General features: G+C 42.0%; 1 protein-coding gene across 1 annotated transcript; it reads right to left on the bottom strand.

Moving 5' to 3' along the window:
* Positions 1 to 6,929: 6,929 nt before the first annotated feature.
* Positions 6,930 to 19,623, bottom strand: LOC124696192 (probable LRR receptor-like serine/threonine-protein kinase At1g05700). The gene is made up of 13 exons (XM_047228954.1): positions 19,329 to 19,623; positions 12,618 to 13,197; positions 12,037 to 12,524; positions 10,883 to 11,021; positions 10,689 to 10,760; positions 10,167 to 10,238; positions 9,992 to 10,072; positions 9,170 to 9,342; positions 8,881 to 9,083; positions 8,664 to 8,790; positions 7,968 to 8,024; positions 7,635 to 7,824; positions 6,930 to 7,550 (listed from the first exon to the last, which is right to left on the bottom strand). Exons 1-13 carry the CDS (start codon positions 19,621 to 19,623, stop codon positions 7,115 to 7,117), a joined length of 2,913 nt encoding a protein of 970 aa, XP_047084910.1. The 3' UTR covers positions 6,930 to 7,114.
* Between the last annotated feature and the right edge of the window lie 7,003 nt (positions 19,624 to 26,626).

Genomic DNA, 26,626 nt, shown 5'->3' with positions numbered 1-26,626 from the left:
GGTAACTCAGAAAAATCTGCCAATTTACGTGCGTGATCCTCAGATATGTACGCAACTTTCATTCAATTTGACCATTTTCATCTGAGCAAGTCTGGTGCCTCTAAAAAATTCGTCTTTACGGACTGTTCTATTTTGACAGATTCTGCCTTTTATTTCGCATTGCCTCTTTTGCTGTGTTGGATGGATTTCTTTGTTCCATTAACTTCCAGTAGCTTTGAGCAATGTCCAGAAGTGTTAAGAATGATTGTGTCACCTCTGAATACATGAATTTTTAATTATGCACTAACCCTCTAATGAGATTGTTTTGAGTTTGGTGTGGAGGAAGTTTTCAAGGGTCAAGAGAGGAGGATGATACAATATGATCAAGAAGAGTGAAAAGTCTAAGCTTGGGGATGCCCCCGTGGTTCATCCCTGCATATTTTAAGAAGAATCAAGCATCTAAGCTTGGGGATGCCCAAGGCATCCCCTTCTTCTTCGACAACTTAACAGGTCACCTCTAGTGAAACTATATTTTTATTCCGTCACATCTTATGTGCTTTACTTGGAGCGTCTGTGTGCTTTTATTTTCGTTTTGTTATATTAGTTCTCTGAATAAATTGGATCATACCTTGTTTGGGAGAGAGACACGCTCCGCTTTTTCATTTGAACACTTGTGTTCTTTGCTTTATTCTTAATGTTCATGGCGAAGGTTGAAACTGCTTCGTTCATTGTTATATGGTTGGAAACAGAAAATGTCGCATGTAGTAATTGGTATAATGTCTTGAATAATTTGATACTTGGCAATTGTTGTGCTCATATAGATCATGTTTAAGCTCTTGCATCATGTACTTTGCACCCATTAATGAAGAACTACATAGAGCTTGTTTAAATTTGGTTTGCATGATTGGTCTCTCTAGAGTCTAGATATTTTCTGGTTAAGGTGTTTGAACAACAAGGAAGACGATGTAGAGTCTTATAATGCTTGCAATATGTTTTTATGTAAGTTTTGTTGTACCGTTTTATACTTGAGTTTGCTTCAAACAACCTTGCTAGCCTAAGCCTTGTATTGAGAGGAATTCTTCTCGTGCATCCAAATCCTTGAGCCAATAACTATGCCATTTGTGTCCACTATACCTACCTACCACATGGTATTTCTCCGCCATTCCAAAGTACATTACTTGAGTGCTACCTTTAAAATTCTATTCTTTGTCTTTACAATATATAGCTCATGGGAAAAATAGCTTAAAAACTATTGTGGTGAAGAATATGTAACTATGTATCTTATTTCTTATAAGTTGCTTGTTGAGCGGTAACCATGCTTCTGGGGACGCCACCAACTATTACACCTTTGTTGAATATCATGTGAGTTGCTATGCAGGTTCGTCTTGTCTGAAGTAAGGGTGATTTATCATGATCAAATGGTTTGAGTATGCATATTGTTAGAGAAGAACATTGGGCCGCTAACTAAAGCCATGATTCATGGTGGAAGTTTCAGTTTGGACAATCAATCCTCAATCTCTTATGAGAATTTTATCTGTTGTTGAATGCTTATGCATTAAAGAGGAGTCCATTATCTGTTGTCTATGTTGTCCCGGTATGGATGTCCTAAGTTGAGAATAATCAAAAGCGAGAAATCCAATGCGAACTTTCTCCTTAGACCTTTGTACAGGCGGCATAGAGGTACCCATTTGTGACACTTGGTTGAAACATATGCTATGAAATGATAATCCATGTTAATCCAAGCTAATTAGGACAAGGTGCGAGCACTATTGGTAATCTATGCATGAGGCTTGCAACTTATAAGATATCTTATGCATAACACATATGCATTATTACTACCGTTGACAAAATTGTTTCTATGTTTTTAAAATGAAAACCTCTAGCACAAAAATAGTAATCCATGCTTCCCTCTGCGAAGGGCCATATCTTCTACTTTATTGTTGAGTCAGTTTACCTACTTCTTTCTATCTTAGAAGCAAACACTTGTGTCAACTATGTGCATTGATTCTTACATGTTTACCTATTTGCACTTGTTATATTGCTTTATGTTGACAATTATCCATGAGATATGTCCATGAGATATACATGTTGAAGTTGAAAGCAACCGCTGAAACTTATATCTTCCTTTGTGTTGCTTCAATGCCTTCTACTTTGAATTTATTGCTTTATGAGTTAACTCTTATGCAAGTCTTATTGATGCTTGTCTTGAAAGTACTATTCATGAAAAGTCTTTGTTATATGGTTCATTTGTTTACTCATTGTCTTTACCATTGCTTTGAATCACTGCATTCATCTCATATGCTTTACAATAGTATTGATCAAGATTATGTAAGTAGCATGTCACTTAAGAAATTATTCTTGTTATCGTTTACCTACTCGAGGGCGAGTAGGAACTAAGCTTAGGGATGCTTGATACGTCTCCAACGTATCTATAATTTCTTATGTTCCATGCTAGTTTTATGACAATACCTACATGTTTTGTTCACACTTTATGTCGTTATTGATGCATTTTCCGGAACTAACCTATTGACGAGATGCCGAAGCGCCGGTTCTGTTTTGTGCTGTTTTTGGTTTCAGAAATCCTAGCAAGGAAATATTCTCGGAATCGGACGAAATCGAACGCCCACGATCTTATATATTCACGAAGGTTCCAGAACACCGAAGAGGCACCGGAGGGGAGCCACGGGGGCCCCACACGACGTGGCGAAGCGCGGCGCGAGGGGGGCGCGCCCCCTAGTGTGAGGTGGCCCCCGTGGCCCCTCCGAGGCTCCGTCCTCTTCGCCTATTTAAAGCCTCTCCGTCGCGAAAACATCGACAAAGATAAACGACGACACGGGAAAACCTTCCGCGAGCCGCCGCCATCGCGAAACTCCAAGATTCGGGGGACAGAAGTCTCCGTTCCGGCACGCCGCCGGGACGGGGAATTGCCCCGGAAGTCATCTCCATCGACACCACCGCCATCTTCATCGCCATCGTTGTCTCCTATGATGAGGAGGGAGTAGTTCTCCCCGAGGCTGAGGGCTCTACCGGTAGCTATGTGGTTCATCTCTCTCCCATGTGATCTTTATGTGATCATGAGCTTTGTATCACTATTAATCTATGTGCTACTGTAGTGATGTTATTAAAGTAGTCTATTCCTCCTTCATGATGTAATGTGGACAGTGTGTGCATCATGTAGTACTTGGCGTAGGTTATGATTGTGATCTCTTGTAGATTAACTATTACTATGTACTCTAGAGTTACTTTAATATGAACTCCGGATTCACTCTCCATGGTGTGACAGTGACAGTGTTTGCATCGTGTGTGATTCCTTTATGACGTTGTGGAGCTTGTTTACTCCGGCTTGAGGGTGCTCTCGTAGCCCTACACAATGAATGGTGTTTGTTATCCAACAATAGAGTCTTTGAAAGTAGCATAAGAGAAGAGAACGTATTTATTTATGTGATCATTGTTGAGAGTGTCCACTAGTGAAAGTATGATTCCTAGGCCTTGTTTCTAAGCATTGAAACACCGTTTCCAACAAGTTCTGTTACATGTTTGCTTGCTGCCACCTTTATTTCAGATTGCTATTACCACTCATATTCATCCATATCACTTGCATCTCACTATCTCTTCGCCGAACTAGTGCACCTATACATCTGACAAGTGTATTAGGTGTGTTGGGGACACAAGAGACTTCTTGTATCGTAATTGCAGGGTTGCTTGAGAGGTATATCTTTGACCTCTACCTCCGTGAGTTCGATAAACCTTGGGTGATTCACTTAAGGGAAACTTGCTGCTGTTCTACAAACCTCTGCTCTTGGAGGCCCAACACTGTCTACAGGAATAGAAGCGTGCGTATACATCAGCGCACCAAAAATGGCTATTGTAGGGATTCGTAGCATAGAAATCAAAAAATTTCCTACCGCAGGAACGAATAACAAGCCAAAATCTAATCTAGTAGATGGTAGCAACGAGGTGAAGATGATCATACCCTCGAAGATCGCTAAGCGTTAACGAGATAAATCTCGTGGTGGATGTAGTCGATCACTTGCCGCTTTCAAAAGCGCGTAGAAGATCTTGACGGTGCCACAATCGGGCAGCACCTCCGCACTCGGTCACACGTACGGTGTTGATGAAGACGTTCTTCTCCCTATTCCAGCGGGTAGCGGATGTAGTAGATCCTCCTCGGAATCCCGCCAGCACGACGGCGTGGTGACGGTGGTGGTGGAAATCTTCGGCAGGGCTTCGCCGTAAGCGCTGCGGGAGAAGAAGGAGGAGGGAGTAGCTAGGGTTTGGGAGAGGGGGAGGGGTGCTTGGGCGCCGGCCTGGGAGCCCTTTGGTGGTGCGGCCAAGGTGTAGCCAGCCCTCTCCCTCTCTTTATATAGGTGGAACCCCCAAGGGTTTGCCCAAAATCCGAATAAGAGTCCAACTCAAAAACTTTCATATGGGTGAAACCTAGGGGAAGTGGGATTGCTCCCTTTTCTTTCCCCTATGGCCGGCCATGGAGGTGGAGTCCACCATGGACTCCACCTTCCCCTTTGGCTGGCCGGCTAGGGTTGGTGGAGTCCATCCGGGACTCCACCTTCCATGGTAATTTCTTTCGGAAGGTTCTAGAACATTCTAGCGCCTTCCATAAATGCACCGGATCGTTTCCAAACTTGGAAAGTGACTTCCTATATATGAATCTTATTCTCCGGACCATTCCGGAACTCCTCGTGATGTCCTGGATCCCATCCGAGACTCCGAACAACATTCGAACTCCATTTCATATTTCATATCTACTTATAACGACATCAAACCTTAAGTGTGTCACCCTACGGTTCGAGAACTATGCAGACATGATCGAGACTCCTCTCCGATCAATAACTAACAGCGAGACCTGGAGATCCATAATATCTCCCACATATTCAACGATGACTTAGTGATCGAAAGAACCATTCACATAAAATAACAATTCCCTTTGTTTCGCGATATTTTACTTATCCAAAGTTTGATCGTCGGTATCTCCATACCTAGTTCAACCTCGTTACCGATAAGTACTCTTTACTCGTACCGTGATATGATATCCCTTGTGAACCAGTCACATGCTTGCAAGCTAATTGGATGTCATTCCACCGAGAGGGCCCAGAGTATATCTATCCGTTATTAGGATGGACAAATCCCACTATTGATATAAGTGCCTCAACCCTATACTTTCTGAACACTTAATACCACCTTTATAACAACCCATTTACGCAGTAGTGTTTGGTGTCATCAAAGCATCTCATGGTCGAAGGATTAAGTTACTATGCATATTAAAGCTTGAAGCATAAAGAACTAAATGACTTGATCATATGCTACGCTTACTATGGGTGTATGTGCATCACATCATTCACCTAATGATATGATCTTGTTATTAATAACATCCAATGTTCATGATCAGAAAACCATGACCATCTTTTAATCAACAAGCTAGTTTAACAAGCGGCTTACTAGGGACTCCTTTATGTTTACAAAACACACAAGTATTAAGGTTTCCGGTTAATACAATTATAGCATGAGATGTAAACATTTATCATGAACACTAAGATATAACAATAAACACTTTTATTTATTGCCTCTTGGGCATATCTCCAACAGCCATTGCCGGCGCACCAGCGCCCGCCGGTGGAAACATGCCGCTGGTAACCACCGGCGCACCAGTTGGTGCACCGGCGGTAACACGAGTTATCCCCGGCGCACCTGCCTAGTTCGCCTGCAGTAAGTTATTCCAGGAAACAAAAAAAAGCCTTGCGGAGGCGCTTTTACAAGTAGCCCCATATGTTTAAAATTGGAAAGCAATCGAGTCCTAGTTGTTTGTTGCACAGATCTGGATCTTGAGGCTGAGGAGGAGCTCGAGGCGGCGTATCGGAAGAGTGTTCGTCGGAGCCCGAGGCTGAGGAGGAGCGCATGGTCGTCGGATCTCTAGGTCGTCGTCGAAGCTCTAGGCGGTGTGGTCGTCGGAGCTCGAGGCAAGGAGGAGCTCGAGGCCGAGGGGTGGAGGAGGAGGTTGTGGCTCTTCGTCAGTAAAGCTCGAGGCGACGTGGTCACCGGAGCTCGAGGCGAGGAGGAGCTCGAGGCCGAGGGGTAGGAGGAGGAGGCTCTTGGTTAGTGGAGCTTGAGGCCAAGGACACGTCGTTGTGGAGGAAGAGCAAGAGAGGAAGAGAGGAAGAGGGAGGAGAGGAGAAGAGGGGGGAAATGAGGAAGACGAAGAGGAGGACCCGCGATTTCAACTTATATACCTAAGGTTACTGCCGGTGCACCTAGTAAGGTGGTGCGCCGGGGGTAATTTTTTATTTTTTTCACCAAAATCTAAAACCTGAAAAAAGTCCTGTTTCTGTTTTGAACTTGACGAATCCAATTTTTGTCCAAACGACCGTAGGTGTTGATAGGAAATTTCGCGTAGATACTTTTTGATATAAAAAAGTTTATCATCGGAGGTCGTATGCAACCAGAATTTCCGTTTTACCCAAAAATGACGCCATTTTGCATAATATATCGAAATTCATGTTTCTAAATTTTCATTAAAACTAGATGGCATAACTATTGGTCATCTCGAAGGATTTAATTTTTTTGGAATTTCTACCATTTTCCTTTCACCTCTATGGTGGTGCATCGGTGCACCACCATAGAGGTGCGCCGGGGGTAAGGGTGGACATATTTTTTTGATCCGGCCCAGACCTCTTCGAATTTTATCCCCGGCGCACTAAATTTTTGGTGCGCCGGTTCTTCGCCGGCGTGAACAGATACTGCTAGGTTCCTATACAAGGCAATTTTTTGTGATATTTTACCACAGGAGTATATCTCATCCTGTGGCTGGCTTGTCAGATGTACAATCCATTATAAATCTACCTTCACGTAGTTTGTAATCTGTACACGTGATCAGGTACACTTTTTTTTTTTTGAGAAAATGATCAGGTACACTTGACGGTGCACGCATCAGGCATTGATCAAGTTAGCTCAGGATCACGCGAGTGTAGGTCATAACAACGATGGCTACCCGCCATCAAACACCATCACATGTCAAAGCAAGAACAACAATCCGATTGCAATTTTTATGTTGCGAACATGATGATTCAGACTCCAAAGTGTAAATGAAATGAACCAGTGTATCGAATCCCTCCACCGCTCCATGTCACCGCGCTGATGTTTCGCCGATCAGCTCTGCTTCAAGCGCACCAACAGAGTCGCCGTCAGCAAACGCCGAGCTGCCTGTCCTGATGGAGCTGGACCTCATGGAGCGCGACGACATCTCCAGCTGCAAGCTCTCGCCGATTCCCTCCACCACCTCCCCCATTGTTGGCCGGTCCCGCGCCCCACGCTCCGTGCACCGCAGGGCTACCTCTACCACCTTCCACACGGAGTTGATGTCGCAGTCTTCTCTTATCGTCGGATCGGTCACGGTGTCGATGTCGCCTACATGGAGCATGCGGCGCGCCCAAAGCGCGACGTTGGTTCTCTCCGTGTCGCTGATATTGATAATCACCGGCTGACCTGTGATGAGCACCAGGAGAACGATGCCAAAGCTGTACACGTCACTCTTCTCGCTCAGATGAGAGGTCGCGTGGTACCTGTTCAGGGTCAACATTTACATCACGCTCAGAACTCGGTTGATTCTAGTGCAAATGTGGAAGCGAGGATCAGAACATGCATACTCTGGGTCCAGGTATCCGATGGTACCAGCAGGTCGGGTGGTCGTGTGTGTCATCGTTTCACTGCTGAATGCCCTTGTCAGTCCAAAATCTGATAACTTCGCGTCGAGATTTGCGGTAAGAAGGATGTTCCCGGTTTTCACATCTCTGTGGATCAATGGCGGGCTGCACGATTTGTGCAGGTACTCCAGTCCTATATGCAGTGCATGGATAATTTAAGTCGGAATGCATACATAATGGCTATATGACCTCGAAGATTTAAAGTATCAAAGAGAACTGTTTGGATACGCATATGGACAACAGCCCACATTGGCAAATTCAGAACTTGCTGCGTACCGTTTGCAGAGTCCAATGCAATCTTAAGACGCTGCAGCCAGTTAAGGGGTACTTGACCTGTGACCAAAATAAATAATAAATAAATAAATAAGGGGTTCCAGTTAGACAGTTAGAGGGTTGATCTAGTGACCTGATAAAGTAATATCACTCCGTTCCATAATATAGGTCACTTTAGCAAACTAAAATTTCAAGTATCCCTGGCCATATATACGTGATGTTGCCCGGTCTGAGTTTTCGATTTAACTAGTTGGTGCAACCAACCAAGTTCAGCGGATGTAATAGTAAAAATTCTTGCATTTCCTATTTTGGCTAACAAACATTTTGGTATATAATTTGTATGGTGGCCAAAGAGTCCTGTATGTAAACGGGGTCCATTTCTTTCCAGGTTTGGTCGCGTGAGAAAACATAAGTATGTGCCTTTTAAGAGTTTGGAATGTTCGCAGAAGCATAAGACTCAACCATTAGTGTTTTTTTTCCGAAGAGTTTCTACACACTACACAATTAGCTCTCTATTTTGGTCATGAGTATCCCGGAGCCTGTATAAATCTGTTGAACACCAAATGCAATGATATCAAAGCAGCTGAAATTTAGTTGAATATAACATGCCCACAATTATATAAAACTTAATTTGACAATTCATTTAAAAACTGAATTTATAATCACACACCATGATCTATTGGGGCAAAATTTACCAACCTATGAGACGGTCCTGTAGGTTTCCTCCACCCATGTACTCATAGACAAGGCTTAGATGTTTCTTGTCCTTGCAATAGCCAATCAAGGAGACCAAGTTTCTGTGATGAATCCTGGCCAGGTGCAGAGCCTGCAATGTGGATATGATAATTCATAGGCCTGCAATACTTTTAATACACAGCTACTAATTTGTTGAACTGAAAAAATAATTTACATGTACCTCAGCCAAAAACTCTGTATTCCCTTGTAAAGATGTTTCTGACCTCATCTTCACAGCAACAGAAACTCCATTCTCCAAACAGCCAGCATAGACAAAGCCAAACCGGCCCCTTCCAATTATAGTGGTGAAGTTATTTGTGATGCGCTTGAGTTCCTTGTAACTGAATCTCCGGTTCTCCAATGGATCTGCTGAATGGGATACATCTGGAGGCCGCATAAGCATGAACCATACAAGCACAGTAATTCCTTTAGCAATCTATCTGTTTATGAAGTATTGTCGACTATGGTACCTGGTCTGTTTTTTATTCTGGGCCAAATGACAAGCACAAATACAGCCACAAATAGTAGAGCTACTGCAGCTGCAGCAATAACTGGAATAACAATCTGTAGTAGTTTTGTCTTGTTCCTTTTGTTCTGAATTGGATTGCAGATATTATTTCCACAAAGAGGGTTATTGTCGAGTCTGAAAAACAGAATGCTAATAGGTGAAGGATTGCAGCGTACTTGAAAGGGGAAGTAAATTAGGGAAACCCAAGGACATGGTGTTTTGGCTCATAAGTCTAGATGCACCTATTATAAAAAAAGGTATTTTAAATTTATTTCAAAATGTTAAAAAATTCGAAATAAAATCCTGAGTGTGCATCCTCACATTCTATGTTAGCTCACAAAAGTTTGGCACGAAAAAACATTTTTTGTGCACTATGTAAAAAAGACCAAAAAAAATGTCTTCTTAAAAGCTATTTTGGAGCGTTGGAAATTGTTTTTTTTTGCACTGGCCACAAAAAGTAATATTTTTCCGTGAAACTTCGTGTGCGAACATAGAATGTCTGGATGTACACCATGATATTTTTTCAGAATTTTTAAACATTTTGAAATATGATTTGAATAGTGGGTGCATCTACACCTATGAGCCAAAGTAGATTCCCCACAAACAATCTCTTGAATACTGTTAAGAGCTAAACTACTAGATCTCTTTCATCAAAATAGTCCATCTATTTTGTTTGACAAGCGCAGCAAAACGTATTATTCAAATGGTTTGATGAACACAGAATGACTCAGTTCAGTAACTTACAAATATGCTATACAAAAGATATACTGAGACATATGCAAACCTTAATGTCAAGGACCCTTGCTGAGATTTTTGAAGCAGACTCCAAGGAATCGATCCACTTAGATTGTTGTTCGACAAGTCCCTATGAGAGACAAAGAAACTAAAGATTGGAAGGGCTTTGTACTATGAAGTTTACAGAAACGAAGTCCGGTTGTCAGGAATACAGCAACACATACAGAAATTTAAGTGATGACACTTGACCCAGAAAATCAGGTATTGATCCAGACAGACTGTTGTGAGATAGATCCCTGGAAATGTAGTGGCATGATATATAAGAAAACTGAAGTATAGTACTCCCTCCGATCCATAATAACTGTTGTGGTTTTAGTTCAAACTTATTATGGACCAGAGGGAGTAGAATAAATGCCATTATGGACCAGAGATATGATACTTGAAACTCAAGATTTAGAAGTACTGAACTCGAGATTTAGCATGTTTTATACTATGTTCAAAATGGTCAGACCAATACAGTTTAATAATAAAAATCAAATGATAAGGTGATAGTTTTACAACTCTGTAGCTTCTAGGAATAGGAAGGTGATATTTTACTTAAATTCATTGAAAGGCACGGAGCATTGAGGGGTCAGTGGCCATACATGTTCAAATCTGCAAGCATTATTCCTAATTCAAGGACTAACTAGACACACAAACTCTTTCTATATCTGAGAGTCTGAGTTGGTAATCTATTGAAGACGTACAAGTGTTGGAGCAGTATTAGCTGACCAAAAGAAGCATCAATTTCACCAACCAATCCATTGTATGACAAGTTTCTGTAAGGAAAAACAATCACCATACATTAAAACTTAGGAGTGTAACTCCTTGTGTCCAGTTTCTGCTTTACAAAAAAAATGAAAGTGCAAATATAGAGCAATTTTGTAGGTTCAGAACTCACAAGCCTGTTATTCTTGGAGGACTGCTGGGAGTATAACTACAGTTCAAACCATTCCATGCAAAAGATATAGGGGCACATGGATCACCCACCCAATTTCTTTTTATGGAGAACTTTGTCTGGATGGTCATCATAGCATTTGCTGAAGATACCAAATGTAAGTGGAGAAAATGCCAGTTTAGTCAGAGTTAACTAGATGGACAAACAGTCATTCATTTTGAAACAAAATGCAGCAGGAAGAATGGTCATGTAATGTGGTAAACATAACCGATTATCCTTAAGTGGCATATTTGTAGGATCTGAGCTGTATGGATTTAACAACTATTGATTTGACGAAAATTCAGATTTGAAACCGAGCTCATATATGAGAAAGTATTCTAACTGCAAGCAACATCGTGGTGATAAAATGACATGTTTGGTGCTCTATGCAAAAATACAAAATTTGGTGCTGTTTAGAGCATTTAGATTTGTTGTTTACAACACTCAGATTTGTCTTTTTTTGCACAGACCACTGCATGCATCATTCCTTGTAGAATTTTGCCGTGCTATTAGAACACATGTCCATGTTCATTGTACAATACTTTCAGATCTATTTGATCTTATTTGTTATTTTTCGAATTTTTTATTGGAGCATATGAGCTCGGGAGAAGAAAAACCATGTCGTACAAACAAGAATAAAAGGAATGTCTAATTGTGCAACTCTGATCATAACATCTCTAACAAATACTAACTCCATGCTTTATGCCACTTAAAGCAAAGACGTATAAATGTTTTTACCACGTTATCTAAACAACAGATATATGAATTAGCATGTTGTTATGAGCCTTGTCAGCATTATCATCAAAACTAACTCTGCTTAGCTATATTTGTCACAAATACAGTGACCATCAATGGCATCTATAAATGCCAGACACATTAATTCTATTAAAAAGTACAGAAGCCTCAGTTTGCATGAGATAAAATGAAAAAAGAATGAAAATTAACGAATTTAAATAGCTAAAACTTGATGTGTAAATCAAGGATCAAATTCAAACTTTGGAAATTTATGCTAGACTAGTATATACTAATATTAAAAAGCACATCAGCCTTTTGCCTATCCAGCCAAGTTGACTTAGCAGCATACACTAAAAGTTACTTCTGGAAGTTATAGCACATACCATCTAAAGAGTCAGTGGTAGATTCATTCACTGGGCGCACCATGTATATCTCCATCGCACTGATCACAGGCTGAAGTACCGAGTTTGATGTTGCCACCAGAGAGACGCTATGAACGCTTGAGCCTTGCACAATCCTTGAGAAAACGGTAGACAGCAAGAACTTTGGACTGAATGCAGAAGCTAATTGGTTGTTATCCACAGAGACATCAAATTGCCTTAACTCTTGGATGACCTGCAACTCAGCAAAGTAGAGTACAAGAAAGAACTTGGGGTCAGCACCAACACTCATGGATGAATCTGAACTCCACCATATGTCCATCCTTGAGGCGTTCACTGGAGTGGATGCACTACGCAGCACTGCAGATGGTGCATCATAAGTATCGTTTGGGGAGTTTTGGGTTGCCCCACTGGATTTGTTGGGTACGTCTGTCCAGCTGGGAACATCTTCATATCTTTGCCACATACGGTCAAAGGGGTCATCTGGGAACCTTGAATTGAATAGAACATTTAGCAGGCTTAGTTCTCAATAGTGAAAGAGCTAAGGAAACATTACATGATCAAACATTTCTTGGTCAGCTCACCTAATATGCTGATAGTTTGTTCCAAAGTGGTAACGGTTGGGCCCAAAACCAACTGTGTCGCGGAAATAGCTGAGCAAAACCAGGGACTGTGTCACATTAGCCTCCGGATAAAGATCTGATGAGAGTGACCTCAAGTCAAGCCCTGAGATGAAAGGAGTCCCAGATTCTATGTTCACCAAGCAAATTTGCAGGAAGTCGGCAGGGGACACAGCAATTATTTCAAACAAATATGCTGTACTCGAATTAACAATGGTCACTGTCGTCCAGTAGTTGACCCCAAAATAGAGATCAAAGGTAGGGAGGCTGTTTAGTTTGTCGTAGTCACCATAGCCAAATGCAGCCCTAACAAGGTACTTGCCACCCGGTGTTAGGGACCGCAACGTGTAGCAGTTGCGTTCCCCACTGGGAAAGTAACGGATGTTAAGATATCGGTCTGCAAGGTCGCCTTGCAAATTCCCTTTGTCAACAGGGTGGATCAGTCCTGCATCAGTGAAGCCCTCATCGCTTGAATATGTTATACCTGTATTGCGATCTGTGTACGACGGGGTTGTGATATATCCACAGTCAATGCTTATGAAACCTGCCAGAAGGACAGGAACATCATATAATAATGGTAATGAATTGCTGTGCAGTGGAGACAAAATAAGTTATTCTTTCCTTCACATACTCGAAGACATATAATCAACGACCAAATGTAAGAACCTATTTTTTGCAAAACATCCCTGCTGCTAGAACAAAGGGCAGCAACACTGTGCAGTGGAGTGGAGACAAACTAATAAAGGCAACACACTGACACTGGCACTGCACCCCTTAAAACTGCCTCTGCCATTTGGAAAAGCTCAGTTGGTTTGCACAGGCTGTATTCATCTGCGCCTCAAACTGACTCCAGAGTCCAGATGCAGTCTGCACATGGCGTGCAACAAGAATGAGTGTGACATTTTCTTTATACAGGATATCAGTCGATGTTACGTTTGCCCCTTAAATCCGAATGCCAAATCTCTGATCAAAATATAAGAAGAACGTGGCATTTATATACAGTATCACTATTGCATCCACGGCAAGCCCAAAACTGGATTCCGCGCTGGATCGCAGTTTCTACAGGGAAACGGGAGTGAGGAGACAAGACGGGACGTTACGGACGTACCGTGGGGAAGAAGTATGCGTGCCTCATGGCGAGCGGTGCGCACAGGCGTGCGGGACGACGGCGCAATCTAGGGTTTCATCCGGTGTTGTCATGGCGCCGAGGCCGGCGTATATCCCGAGAATCGCGGCGGTGGCGACTATGGAGGTTCGAACGCCGACCCGCGTTTCCGGCGCGGAGAAGGGGACGGCGCGCCGTTGGGCGTTTCTTCACCGGCGCATGGCAGCGAGCGGTGGGATGCGGCGGAGTGAATAACACCGGCGAGTTCGTCGCAGGGTGTGACGTGGAGATCGATGCTGAGGTGGATGTTGCTCGTGTTCCTGTAGGTCTAGAATTCAAAACGAGTGACCGCTGATTTTGTTCCATCCTTTCAAAATTTGACAACGCAGATACACATAGGCGCACATGTTCTAAAAGGAGACATTTTGTGGTACTCTTAAATAAATTATTAGGCCCATGCATTTTGATGGATCCAAAAGCTCAGGTCGCCAACCGAAAGCCCGTGTGTTGACATGGGCTCCATGCTTTCTTGCTCGAGCAATAAGGGAATCCTAGGTTCTGCTTGCCGCAGCAGGCGATGGTGTTTCCATGGCATCCTTTCTTCCCTAAAGACACGATATAGGTTGTTCGAGTAGTCCCTTGTTCGGTACGAATTTTTTTGTTGGCTGATGCCTAGCACATGGGCCACCGGAGCGCAATGTACATCCTCGATGATGATTCCTATAAGACGCCGTCCACATGTCATAGATCAGGGTATCTTAGCCTGAACTGTCATTTAGTCATGGTCACGCTACTAATATGTCCAATATTGGTGTTGATATCCTTTGCCTGCCTCCTTACAATTCGTGGCTAGGGGTTGGACAAGGTAAGTTTTTGTTGTGCGGTCGTTGTGGGAGTGTGCTGTAAACTAGAAAGGCGATGTGTGAGTGAGTGTGGCGGATTTATTGCTTGGCATCTCGGATACGCCATATAGTGCACCTTCAAGGGTGTTATAGTAGAACAAGATGTTCTTAAATTTCTGACATCCAAGACAAAGATCTTTAAGAGCAAGTACAATAAGTCATAGTCAGCTGGTTACAAGGATTAAAATAATATATTTATGTCTATTTGGAGGAGAGAAGAGGAGAGAGAGACTGTAAGTGGGCTCTTATGCAAGATCTAGCTCTAGCACGTGCTGCTAAGCAAGTTGTGTGAATAAAATGTGGATCATCCGTTGAGAAAGTAGTACATTATTATAGTCAACTATTGTATTTGTTGGTTACATGTTGGCTATAGAGGATATGGCATCTTGCTTATAGCCAACAACTAGTTATACTATTGGAATTGCTCTAACTAACCTAGGATGAATCATCATTTTTTGTTTTCCGTGTAAGGGGTTGTGGTGACCCGACATACCACTGCATGGTGTAGTATGCAAGTCTGATATAACACCAATGAAACATCGTTCCACTAGTATTATATCGCTCAGAGTGGTACAACAGAAACATATGCGGGTCCAAGGCATGTCTATAGAATTACATACAGACTCTGTTACAGAAGATCAGCACAGCCTCCTACTTTACAATGAGGTAAAGCTGCAAATAAACTCCAGGAGAACGACTCGTAGTCTAATCTTATCACTAACTCTACTTGTAGAGGTTTTGACTAGCTATAGGGGTTATGAATAGATTCTAGCTAAATAGGAGCTAGGTTTAGGGAGCTAGTTCCCTTCTACTGCTTAATCTAGATTTTCTCAATGGTGGATGTGATATATGACTCTTCCGGCAGGTTCCTGTCCCTTGAAGTAGTTGTTGAATCCTCGCTCTTCGAGTTGTACTGTAGATCCTCCTTCGTGGCCTCCATATCTAAGCAGGGGATTTAAGAGTGGGATGAGTACGAGCGTACTCAACAAGTTCATTATAGGAAAGAGGTGTTTAATGCACTAGCTACAACATTAGACCGTAAAGGCTAATACCAATGCAGGTTTTCATAACCATTTCTTCAAAAGGTTGCTTTTATTCGGAAGAACTATGTCCGTCGGCCTTCACCGGTTTACTAGAACTTCATGGAGTTTCTTTCCGCGCAGCGTTCGCAGTTCCATAACCCGGAACAGGGAGTGACAGGTCACGATTCATTACACTCTGCAGAGGTGTGTTGCTTTACCCATAAGAGATCTTATCCTTGTTGCCAACCGAGTTGCAGGCTCGTCCACACTTCCTTTGGTGTGAGGCCAGGAGTAAGGTCTTAGCCAATCATATTCCTCCGCTACCTCGCACACCCACCCTTTGTTGCAAACCCCGACCCTGGGTCCTCGCCGGTGTACTTATACCAATTAAGGATGACCCCCGACCACGACAACAGTTCTGGGCTAACTACCATGAACTCCTTCGCCGGTAGATGCAACCCATCATAGACCGCATTACCGTGGGGACTTAGGGCTCCCCAACCACTCCGCTTGTTCCTCTGGATACAAGTGACTACGGTCATTACCGTGGGGACTTAGGGCTCCCCAACCACTCCGCTTGTCCCTCGGGATTCAAGTGACTACGGTAAGCGCATCCGTTGATGTACAAGAGGTGGAAATACGATTGACTACTCCGTCCCACTCCAGATCTTATGGTTAACACGAGTTTTACGGCACAAGAATCACTGGACGACATTTGTTATTTAATCCTAGATGGATATAAACCCATTGCAATGGAACCTCCACCATATCAACACATACCATGGTTCCATTGCCAACCACATAGTCATATTCATAGTTATGAAAGTAATACTTTTATTTTTCATGCAAGAGTGATAAGTATAGTACTTTGCAAGTAATTTGGTAGAAATACTCAAATGACATGAGCAAGCGATGAAATTGCCTTTCTTGACTGCAAGATTATGCAGGCAAGGTCTTCGATACGCAATAAGTCCAAAGTCTAAAATAGCATCATCGTCTGGTAAGGACGATGTTTAAAAGATTGGCATGGATGCAATGATGCATAAGTATGAGATGCAATCGCTCTAAGCGTGACCTAACCCCGATGATTTAGGATTAGTGAGTTGAAATGATTTGTTTAGGGTGTGTTGCACCTTTAGAGTGGTTCACAAACAAGGTTCTTATTAGGGTTGTGTTGTTTTAGAATCATAAGCAAGTGGTAAAATGCATAGTAACAATCATACACACCAAGGGATAGTAGTTGTATAATAAGTAAAGAGTAGTTGTCAATTTTAAGTCCTATAGTGCATGGTTGATGATTACTTATTATATAATTCAAAAGAATAACTTTTGAAGAACATGTTGTTTAATAAAGAACAAGTATGATAATTAGGTTGGTGGGGTTCTATGGTTGACTATGGTTCCAAGTAGCTTCTGGAATAAGGATTAGATGGATCCTAACAAGGTTGGAAGCACATCTTAGGTAATTTATTAAACATGGGTGCTATCAAGGTTGGTATACCTTGCTGGTGATAGCTGGCTAGGTTTATAGATCCTATTAGGCAGGTTTGATGGCTACTCCTTATTTACTTTAAAAGAATAACTTTTGAAGAACATACTTCTTTAGTAATAAGAAGTATATCAATTAGGGTTGAGGTTGTCTAGGTTTTATTATTGGATTCACTAAGTGAAGAATGGTTGGTTTCTAAATAAAATGGTTCATAAGTATCCAACACTAGTAGGGTTTAGTGGAACATGGTTATGTAATGCACAATATTAGGTATGGTTGCTATTAGGGTTCATCACAATGGTGTGATGCTTAGTATGGATAACTGGTGTTGATGCCTAAGAGATTAGTAACTAGGGTTTACACTCGATTGATCCTATTTGATCATCTTGGTTTGATGAGTATACATACATAGGATGCTAAATTGTTGGTGATAGGGTTCATATATTTTATGTGAACTTGGTAATCATTTAGCTATTAATTATGGATTAATGAAGTAACATGATCACATGTTAACTTGGGTTTAGGTTTGGAAATAATCCAGGGTTCACATGAAGTAGTGGAGTTAGGGTTTTAAATGAATTTAGGGTTTTAGGGTTTCATATGAAATTATGAAACTACTATTTTATGTATAATGGAACTAGGGTTTCTTGATATACCATATAGTTCTTAAGGTAATAACTTCATTATAAGGTTGAAGTTATTAATCACTTTAAAATAAACATTAGATTAGATTTGGCATTTTATTATTTTTAAAGGATTAATAATAAAGGTAATTATTATTTAGGGTCTAAATCCCTCTAATAAGGATTTAACAAAATAACAAATAAAGAAAACTTGTTTTAAAGTTTTCTTTATTTACTTACTGATTTTTATTTATTTTAGAAACTTTTCTTAATTAATGAATTTTTATTTGAATTTAAAATTAATAATAAAGGCTTAAATTATTAGGGTTAAATAATGAAATTTTTATTATTTCATATTACATTTTTATTGAGTAGAGTTTATTTTTTTGAACATTTTAATATCTCATTTGAATTTTTCGGAGTTAAGATGAATTTTACAAATTTATGCAAAGTTTCAGATGTTTTTCTAGAATTTGAATTAGACGAAAAAAATACTAAACACACCCAGACTAATCCTACCCGTTGTCACTGACTGGTGGACCAGTGTCCATGTCACATGCCATGGTGGCACCGACGTGGCATGGATCACGGTGACCGGCGGTCAGTCGTGGATGGCGCCGACGGTAGAGGGCTCCCGCGGGGCTGTGCGCGTGCTCGTTGGAACCAGCACACCGAGGCGAACCTCATGGCGGTGGCGCCGCTCCGGTTTGGTCACCGGAGCGTGGCCGGCGGCGAGGTACTACGGTGGTGGACGGTGATCGACGGTGAGAAGGCTCTACGGCGCGATCTAAAACTCGATATGATGCTCACGAGATGCGCAATCTCACCTCGATGATTTCTAGCTGGTCGATGTAGTCGATCGAGGACGGAAGCGATGAGGAGGTCGCCATTCCCCTCACAGTACTGCGAAAGGGAACGGCCAAATTTCCCCTCCTCCAAGCTCCCCTTAACGCGTGATTGCACCAGGTGAACGAGGACTGCAAGGCGCTGCTCCTGAGCTTAACGGCGGGCTCTGGGGTGGTCGGAATCGGTGTGGCGGTGTGGTTGCTGACGGGTTAGTGTTTCGGGATAGCGGCGAGAAGAAGAAAATCCAGGCTCTAGGGTTCCTCCCCTGTATTTATACGACCACCGGTGGTCGTTGACGGTCGCGCGGTCCACAATGGCGGCCGGGACGTGGCTCAATTCGTCGTCGTGTCCCTCTCCCGTGCGTGCGTGCGAGGTAGAGACGAAGACGATGATACGTCTCCGACGTATCGATAATTTCTTATGTTCCATGCCACATTATTGATGATACGGATGAACGCTGGTGTTCACATGGGTAGGTGAGCACGCGCTTGCTATGCGACACGTGTCTAACACCGTTTATTCTGCCGTTAGCCTGTAAATAAAATAATTAGCCTGCACAAAAGTTGTTCTTGCCGTCGAATCACACGAACCAGGAGGAACATTAGATTAATCTACAAATTACAGGTCAAGAACTGGGACTAAAACTCTGTGGACTGCCGTGTTTATCAAATAATCTCTATTAGTTTACAAACACTACACCACCAGTTCAGAAAAGAAGATGGAATCACGTAGCAGGATAAAGACCGGCGCAACCTGGAAGGAGTCAAGAGGCTGCCGTCCTGGCCGGAATAAGCAGGGTGCGGGCCGCTGCCATGCCCCTCGTTCCCCAACTCGCGCTCGAGGATCTCAGCGGCGGCGGCCAGCAGCCACATCGGGAGCAGTGCGCCCAGGCTTCTCCTCCGCCGGCGCGAGGCAACCGCCGCCCAGACGACCCCGCGCGCTACCCATGCCCAGCTGGGAAGCCTCACCTTCGGAGATGCCATGGCGGAAGGAGGAGGAGGGGTACAACTCGAGGAGCGGCCTTGCGGCTCAAATCGAGCGTCCCAAAATCGATTCAGCCGGCGGATTCCAAGGGGATTTCAAGGGGCGGCCCAAAATTGATTCAGCGGCGGCAGTGTTTCTGGCGGTAGCGCTCCGAGGGACACCACAGCGAAGACACCAGGTTCGTGGCCGTCGGAGCAGCAGGGCCTGCTGTACGGCGGCAACCCCGGCCTCAATGGCGTTGAAGATCGGCAACGGTTTGCCTCGTCGTCTTCCCAGCGGCGGCGGCAGGCGGCGCCGGTGCTCTGAGCTGAGAGGCACGGGGCGGCCGCCGCCATGCGCGGGGGAGGGGTTGGCGGCGGAGGACATGGTTTGGGTCTGGCTGTTGTGGAGGAAGTGGAGTAGTGGGGAAGATGCCGGGGCTGCTTTTTAATAATACGACAACAGCCAAAAAGAGATTCACGCCGTATGGTCGCCGTGAGCCATAAAATGAATCTCAACGTTGATCCAACGGTAGTGAAGGCGTGCGCACGTACCCCTTTGAACACCAAATCCACTCTCATTGATGATATCTACATGTTTTATGCATACTTTATGTCGTATTTATGCATTTTCCGGCACTAACCTATTAACGAGATGCCGAAGAGCCAGTTGTTGTTTTCTGCTGTTTTTGGTTTCAGAAATCCTAGTAAGCAAATATTCTCGGAATTGGACGAAATCAACGCCCGTGGGCCTATTTTTGCACGAAGCTTCCAGAAGTCCGAGGGAGAGTCGAAGTGGGGCCACGAGGTGGCGACACACCAGGGCGGCGCGGCCCAAGCCCTAGCTGCGCCGGCCTGTTGTGTGGGCCCCTCGTGACGCCCCTTTACCCGCCCTTCCGCCTACATATAGCCTTCGTCGCGAAACTCCCAGTACCGAGAGCCACGATACGGAAAACCTTCCAGAGACGCCGCCGCCGCCAATCCCATCTCGGGGGATTCAGGAGATCGCCTCCGGCACCCTGCCGGAGAGGGGAATCATCTCCCGGAGGACTCTTCACCGCCATGGTCGCCTCCGGAGTGATGAGTGAGTAGTTCACCCCTCGGACTATGGGTCCATAGCAGTAGCTAGATGGTCGTCTTCTCCTTATGTGCTTCATTGTCGGATCTTGTGAGCTGCCTAACATGATCAAGATCATCTATCCGTAATGCTATATGTTGTGTTTGTTGGGATCCGATGGATAGAGAATACTATGTTATGTTGATTATCAATCTATTACCTATGTGTTGTTTATGATCTTGCATGCTCTCCGTTATTAGTAGAGGCTCGGCCAAGTTTTTACTCTTAACTCCAAGAGGGAGTACTTATGCTCGATAGTGGGTTCATGCCTCCATTAAATCCGGGACGAGGGACAGAAAGTTCTAAGGTTGTGGATGTGTTGTTGCCACTAGGGATAAAACATTGATGCTATGTCCGAGGATGTAGTTATTGATTACATTACGCACCATACTTAATGCAATTGTCTGTTGTTTGCAACTTAATACTGGAAGGGGTTCGGATGATAACCTGAAGGTGGACTTTTTAGGCATAGATGCATGCTGGATAGCGGTCTATGTACTTTGTCGTAATACCCAATTAAATCTCACAATACTCGTTGGGGCAAAGTACTTTGGTTGTGTTGTGCAGGTTCCACGTTGGCGCCGGAATCCCTGGTGTTGCGCCGCACTACATCCCGCCGCCATCAACCTTCAACGTTCTTCTTGGCTCCTACTGGTTCGATAAACCTTGGTTTCTTACTGAGGGAAAACTTGCCGTTGTACGCATCACACCTTCCTCTTGGGGTTCTCAACGGACGCGTGCTGTACGCGTATCAAGCTCTTTTTCTAGCGCCGTTGCCGGGGAGATCAAGACACGCTGCAAGGGGAGTCTCCACAATCCAATCTCTTTACTCTGTTTTTGTCTTGCTTTATTTTATTTACTACTTTGTTTGCTGCATTATATCAAAACACAAAAAAAATTAGTTGCTAGCTTTACTTTATTTACTCGTCTTGCACTCTATATCAAAAACACAAAAAAATTAGTTACTTGCATTTATTTTATCTAGTTTGCTTTATTTACTACTGCTAAAATGGCCACTCCTGAAAATACTAAGTTGTGTGACTTCACAACCACAAATAATAATGATTTCTTATGCACACCTATTGCTCCACCTGCTACTACAAGCAGAATTCTTTGAAATTAAACCCGCTTTATCGAATCTTGTTATGCGAGAGCAATTTTCTGGTGTTAGTTCCGATGATGCTGCTGCCCATCTCAATAATTTTGTTGAATTGTGTGAAATGCAAAAGTATAAAGATGTAGATGGTGACATTATAAAATTAAAATTGTTTCCTTTCTCTTTAAGAGCAAGAGCTAAAGATTGGTTGTTATCTCTCGCCTAAGAATAGTATTGATTCATGGACTAAATGCAAGGATGCTTTTATTGGTAGATATTATCCCCCTGCTAAAATTATATCTTTGAGGAGTAGCATAATGAATTTTAAACAATTGGATAATGAGCAGGTTGCACAAGCTTGGGAAAGAATGAAATCTTTGGTTAAAAATTTCCCAACCCATGGACTGACTACTTGGATGATCATCCAAACCTTTTATGCAGGACTTAACTTTTCTTCGCGGAACCTATTGGATTCAGCTGCTGGAGGTACCTTTATGTCCATCACTCTTGGTGAAGCAACAAAACTTCTTGATAATATGATGATTAATTACTCTGAATGGCACACGGAAAGAGCTCCACAAGGTAAGAAGGTAAATTCGTCGAAGAAACCTCTTCCTTGAGTGATAAGATTGATGCTATTATGTATATGCTTGTGAATGATAGGACTAATGTTGATCCTAATAATGTTCCATTAGCTTCATTGGTTGCCCAAGAAGAACATGTTGATGTAAACTTCATTAAAAATAATAATTTCAACAACAATGCTTATCGGAACAATTCTAGTAACAACTATAGGCCATATCCTTATAATAATGGTAACGGTTATGGTAATTCTTATGGGAATTCTTACAACAATAATAGGAACACACCCCTGGACTTGAAGCTATGCTTAAAGAATTTATTAGTACACAAACTGCTTTTAACAAATCTGTTGAGGAAAAGCTCAATAAAATTGATATTCTCGCTTCTAAGGTTGATAGTCTTGCCTCTGATGTTGATCTTTTGAAATCGAAAGTTATGCCTAGTAAGGATATTGAAAATAAAAATTTTACTACAGCAAATGCCATCCAAGTTAGAATTAATGAGAATATAAGATTGATGGCCGAATTGCATGCTAGGTGGGAAAGAGAAGAAAATGAAAAACTAGCTAAAGAGAATAATGTAGCTAAAGTTTGGACTATTACCACCACTAGCAATGCTAATGCCCCACATGTTGCTGCACCTCCTACTAATAATGGTAAAATAATTGGTGTTGGCAATGTTACCACTTCTAATGCAAAGCCTGCAAAACTGCCGGAAACTGCTAAAACCGCCGAAACTCGCTCGTGATAAAACTGCTGAAATTTTTTCCAACATTGGGGATGATGATCCCATTGCTTTAGATTATAATGGTTTGGACTTTGATGATTGTCACATCTCTGAAGTTATAAAGTTCTTACAAAAACTTGCTAAGAGTCCTAATGCTAGTGCTATAAACTTGGCTTTCACAAAACATATTACAAATGCTCTCATAAAAGCTAGAGAAGAGAAACTAAAACTTGAAACTTCTATTCCTAGAAAGCTAGAGGATGGTTGGGAGCCCATCATTAAGATGAGGGTCAATGACTTTGATTGTAATGCTTTATGTGATCTTGGTGCAAGTATTTCCGTTATTCCTAAGAAAATTTATGATATGCTTGACTTGCCACCATTGAAAAATTGTTATTTGGATGTTAATCTTGTTGATAATGCTATAAAGAAACCTTTGGGGAGAGTTGATAATGTTCGCATTACCGTTAACAATAACTTTGTCCCCGTTGATTTTGTTGTCTTGGATATTGAATGCAATGCATCTTGTCCCATTATATTGGGAAGACCTTTTCTTCGAACTGTTGGAGCTATCATTGATATGAAGGAAAGTAATATTAAATATCAATTTCCTCTCAAGAAAGGTATGGAACACTTCCCTAGAAAGAGAATGAAGTTACCTTTTGATTCTATTATTAGAACAAGTTATGATGTTGATGCTTCGTCTCTTGATGTTACTTGATATACACTTTCGCGCCTAGCCGAAAGGCGTTAAAGAAAAGCGCTTATGGGAGACAACCCATGTTTTTACTATAGTATTTTTATTTTATATTTGAGTCTTGGAAGTTGTTTACTACTGTAGCAACCTCTCCTTATCTTAGTTTTGTGCATTGTTGTGCCAAGTAAAGTCGTTGATAGTAAGGTTCATACTAGATTTGAATTACTGCGCAGAAACGATTTCTTTGTTGTCACGAATTTCGACCTGCCTCTCTGTAGGTAGCTCAGAAAATTATGCCAATTTACGTGCGTGATCCTCAGATATGTACGCAACTTTCATTAAATTTGAGCATTTTCATTTTAGCAAGTCTGGTGCCTCAATAAAATCCATCTTTACGGACTGTTCTGTTTTGACAGATTCTGCCTTTTATTTCGCATTGCCTCTTTTGCTATGATGGATGAATTTCTTTGTTCCATTAATGTCCAGTAGCTTTGTGCAATGTCCAGAAGTGTTAAGAATGATTGTGTCACCTCTGAATATGTGAATTTTTATTATGCACTAACCCTCTAATGAGTTGTTTCGAGTTTGGTGTGGAGGAAGTTTTCAAGGATCAAGAGAGGGAGACGATACAATATGATCAAGGAGAGTGGAAGCTCTAAGCTTGGGGATGCCCCGGTGGTTCACCCCTGCATATTTTAAGAAGACTCAAGCGTCTAAGCTTGGGGATGCCCAAGGCATCCCCTTCTTCATCGACAACATTATCAGGTTCCTCCCCTGAAACTATATTTTTATTCCATCACATCTTATGTGCTTTGCTTGGAGCGTCGGTTTGTTTTTTGTTTTTGTTTTGTTTGAATAAAATGGATCCTAGCATTCATTGTGTGGGAGAGAGACACGCTCCGCTGTTGCATATGGACAAATATGTCCTTAGGCTTTACTCATAGTATTCATGGCGAAGGTTGAATCTTCTTCGTTAAATTGTTATATGGTTGGAATTGGGAAATGCTACATGTAGTAATTCTAAAATGTCTTGAATAATTTGATACTTGGAAATTTTTGTGCTCATGATTAAGCTCTTGCATCATATACTTTGCACCCATTAATGAAGAAATACCTAGAGCTTGCTAAAATTTGGTTTGCATATTTGGTCTCTATAAAGTCTAGATAATTTCTAGTATTGAGTTTGAACAACAAGGAAGACGGTGTAGAGTCTTATAATGTTTACAATATGTCTTTTATGTGAGTTTTGCTGCACCGTTTCATCCTTGTGTTTGTTTCAAATAACCTTGCTAGCCTAAACCTTGTATCGAGAGGGAATACTTCATGCATCCAAAATCCTTGAGCCAACCACTATGCCATTTGTGTCCACCATACCTACCTACTACATGGTATTTCTCCGCCATTCCAAAGTAAATTGCTTGAGTGCGACCTTTAAAATTTCCATTCTTTACCTTTGCAATATATAGCTCATGGGACAAATAGCTTAAAAACTATTGTGGTATTGAATATGTACTTATGCACTTTATCTCTTATTAAGTTGCTTGTTGTGCGATAACCATGTTCCCGGGGACGCCATCAACTACTCTTTGTTGAATATCATGTGAGTTGCTATGCATGTCCGTCTTGTCTGAAGTAAGGGAGATTTACCACTCATTTAATGGTTAGAGCATGCATAATGTTAGAGAAGAACATTGGGCCGCTAACTAAAGCCATGAATCATGGTGGAAGTTTCAGTTTTGGACATAGATCCTCAATCTCATATGAGAACATTAATTGTTGCTACATGCTTATGCATTAAAGAGGAGTCCATTATCTGTTGTCTATGTTGTCCCGGTATGGATGTCTAAGTTGAGAATAATCAAAAGCGAGAAATCCAAATGCAAGCTTTCTCCTTAGACCTTTGTACATGCGGCATAGAGGTACCCCTTTGTGACACTTGGTTAAAACATGTGTATTGCGATAATCCCGTAATCCGAGCTAATTAGGACAAGGTGCGGGCACTATTAGTATACTATGCATGAGGCTTGCAACTTGTAAGATATAATTTACATGATACATATGCTTTATTACTACCATTGACAAAATTGTTTCTTGTTTTCAAAACCAAAGCTCTAGCACAAATATAGCAATCAATGCTTCCCTCTGCGAAGGGCCTTTCTTTTACTTTTATGTTGAGTCAGTTCACCTATCTCTCTCCACCTCAAGAAGCAAACACTTGTGTGAGCTCGTGCATTGATTCCTACATACTTGCATATTGCACTTGTTATATTACTTTACATTGACAATATCCATGAGATATACATGTTATAAGTTGAAAGCAACCACTGAAACTTAATCTTCCTTTGTGTTGCTTCAATACCTTTACTTTGATTTATTGCTTTATGAGTTAACTCTTATGCAAGACTTATTGATGCTTGTCTTGAAAGTACTATTCATGAAAAGTCTTTGCTTTATGATTCATTTGTTTACTCATGGCATTACCATTGTTTTGATCGCTGCATTCATTACATATGCTTACAATAGTATGATCAAGGTTATGATGGCATGTCACTCCAGAAATTATCTTTGTTATCGTTTACCTGCTCGGGACGAGCAGGAACTAAGCTTGGGGATGCTGATACGTCTCCGACGTATCGATAATTTCTTATGTTCCATGCCACATTATTGATGATATCTACATGTTTTATGCATACTTTATGTCGTATTTATGCATTTTCCGGCACTAACCTATTAACGAGATGCCGAAGAGCCAGTTGCTGTTTTCTGCTGTTTTTGGTTTCAGAAATCCTAGTAAGGAAATATTCTC

Source organism: Lolium rigidum, chromosome 3 (assembly GCF_022539505.1).
Source record: "Lolium rigidum isolate FL_2022 chromosome 3, APGP_CSIRO_Lrig_0.1, whole genome shotgun sequence".
In the NCBI taxonomy this organism is placed as follows: Eukaryota; Viridiplantae; Streptophyta; class Magnoliopsida; order Poales; family Poaceae; genus Lolium; species Lolium rigidum.
The sequence above is the reverse complement of the archived record's forward strand: the minus strand, read 5'-3'. Positions and strand labels throughout refer to the sequence as shown.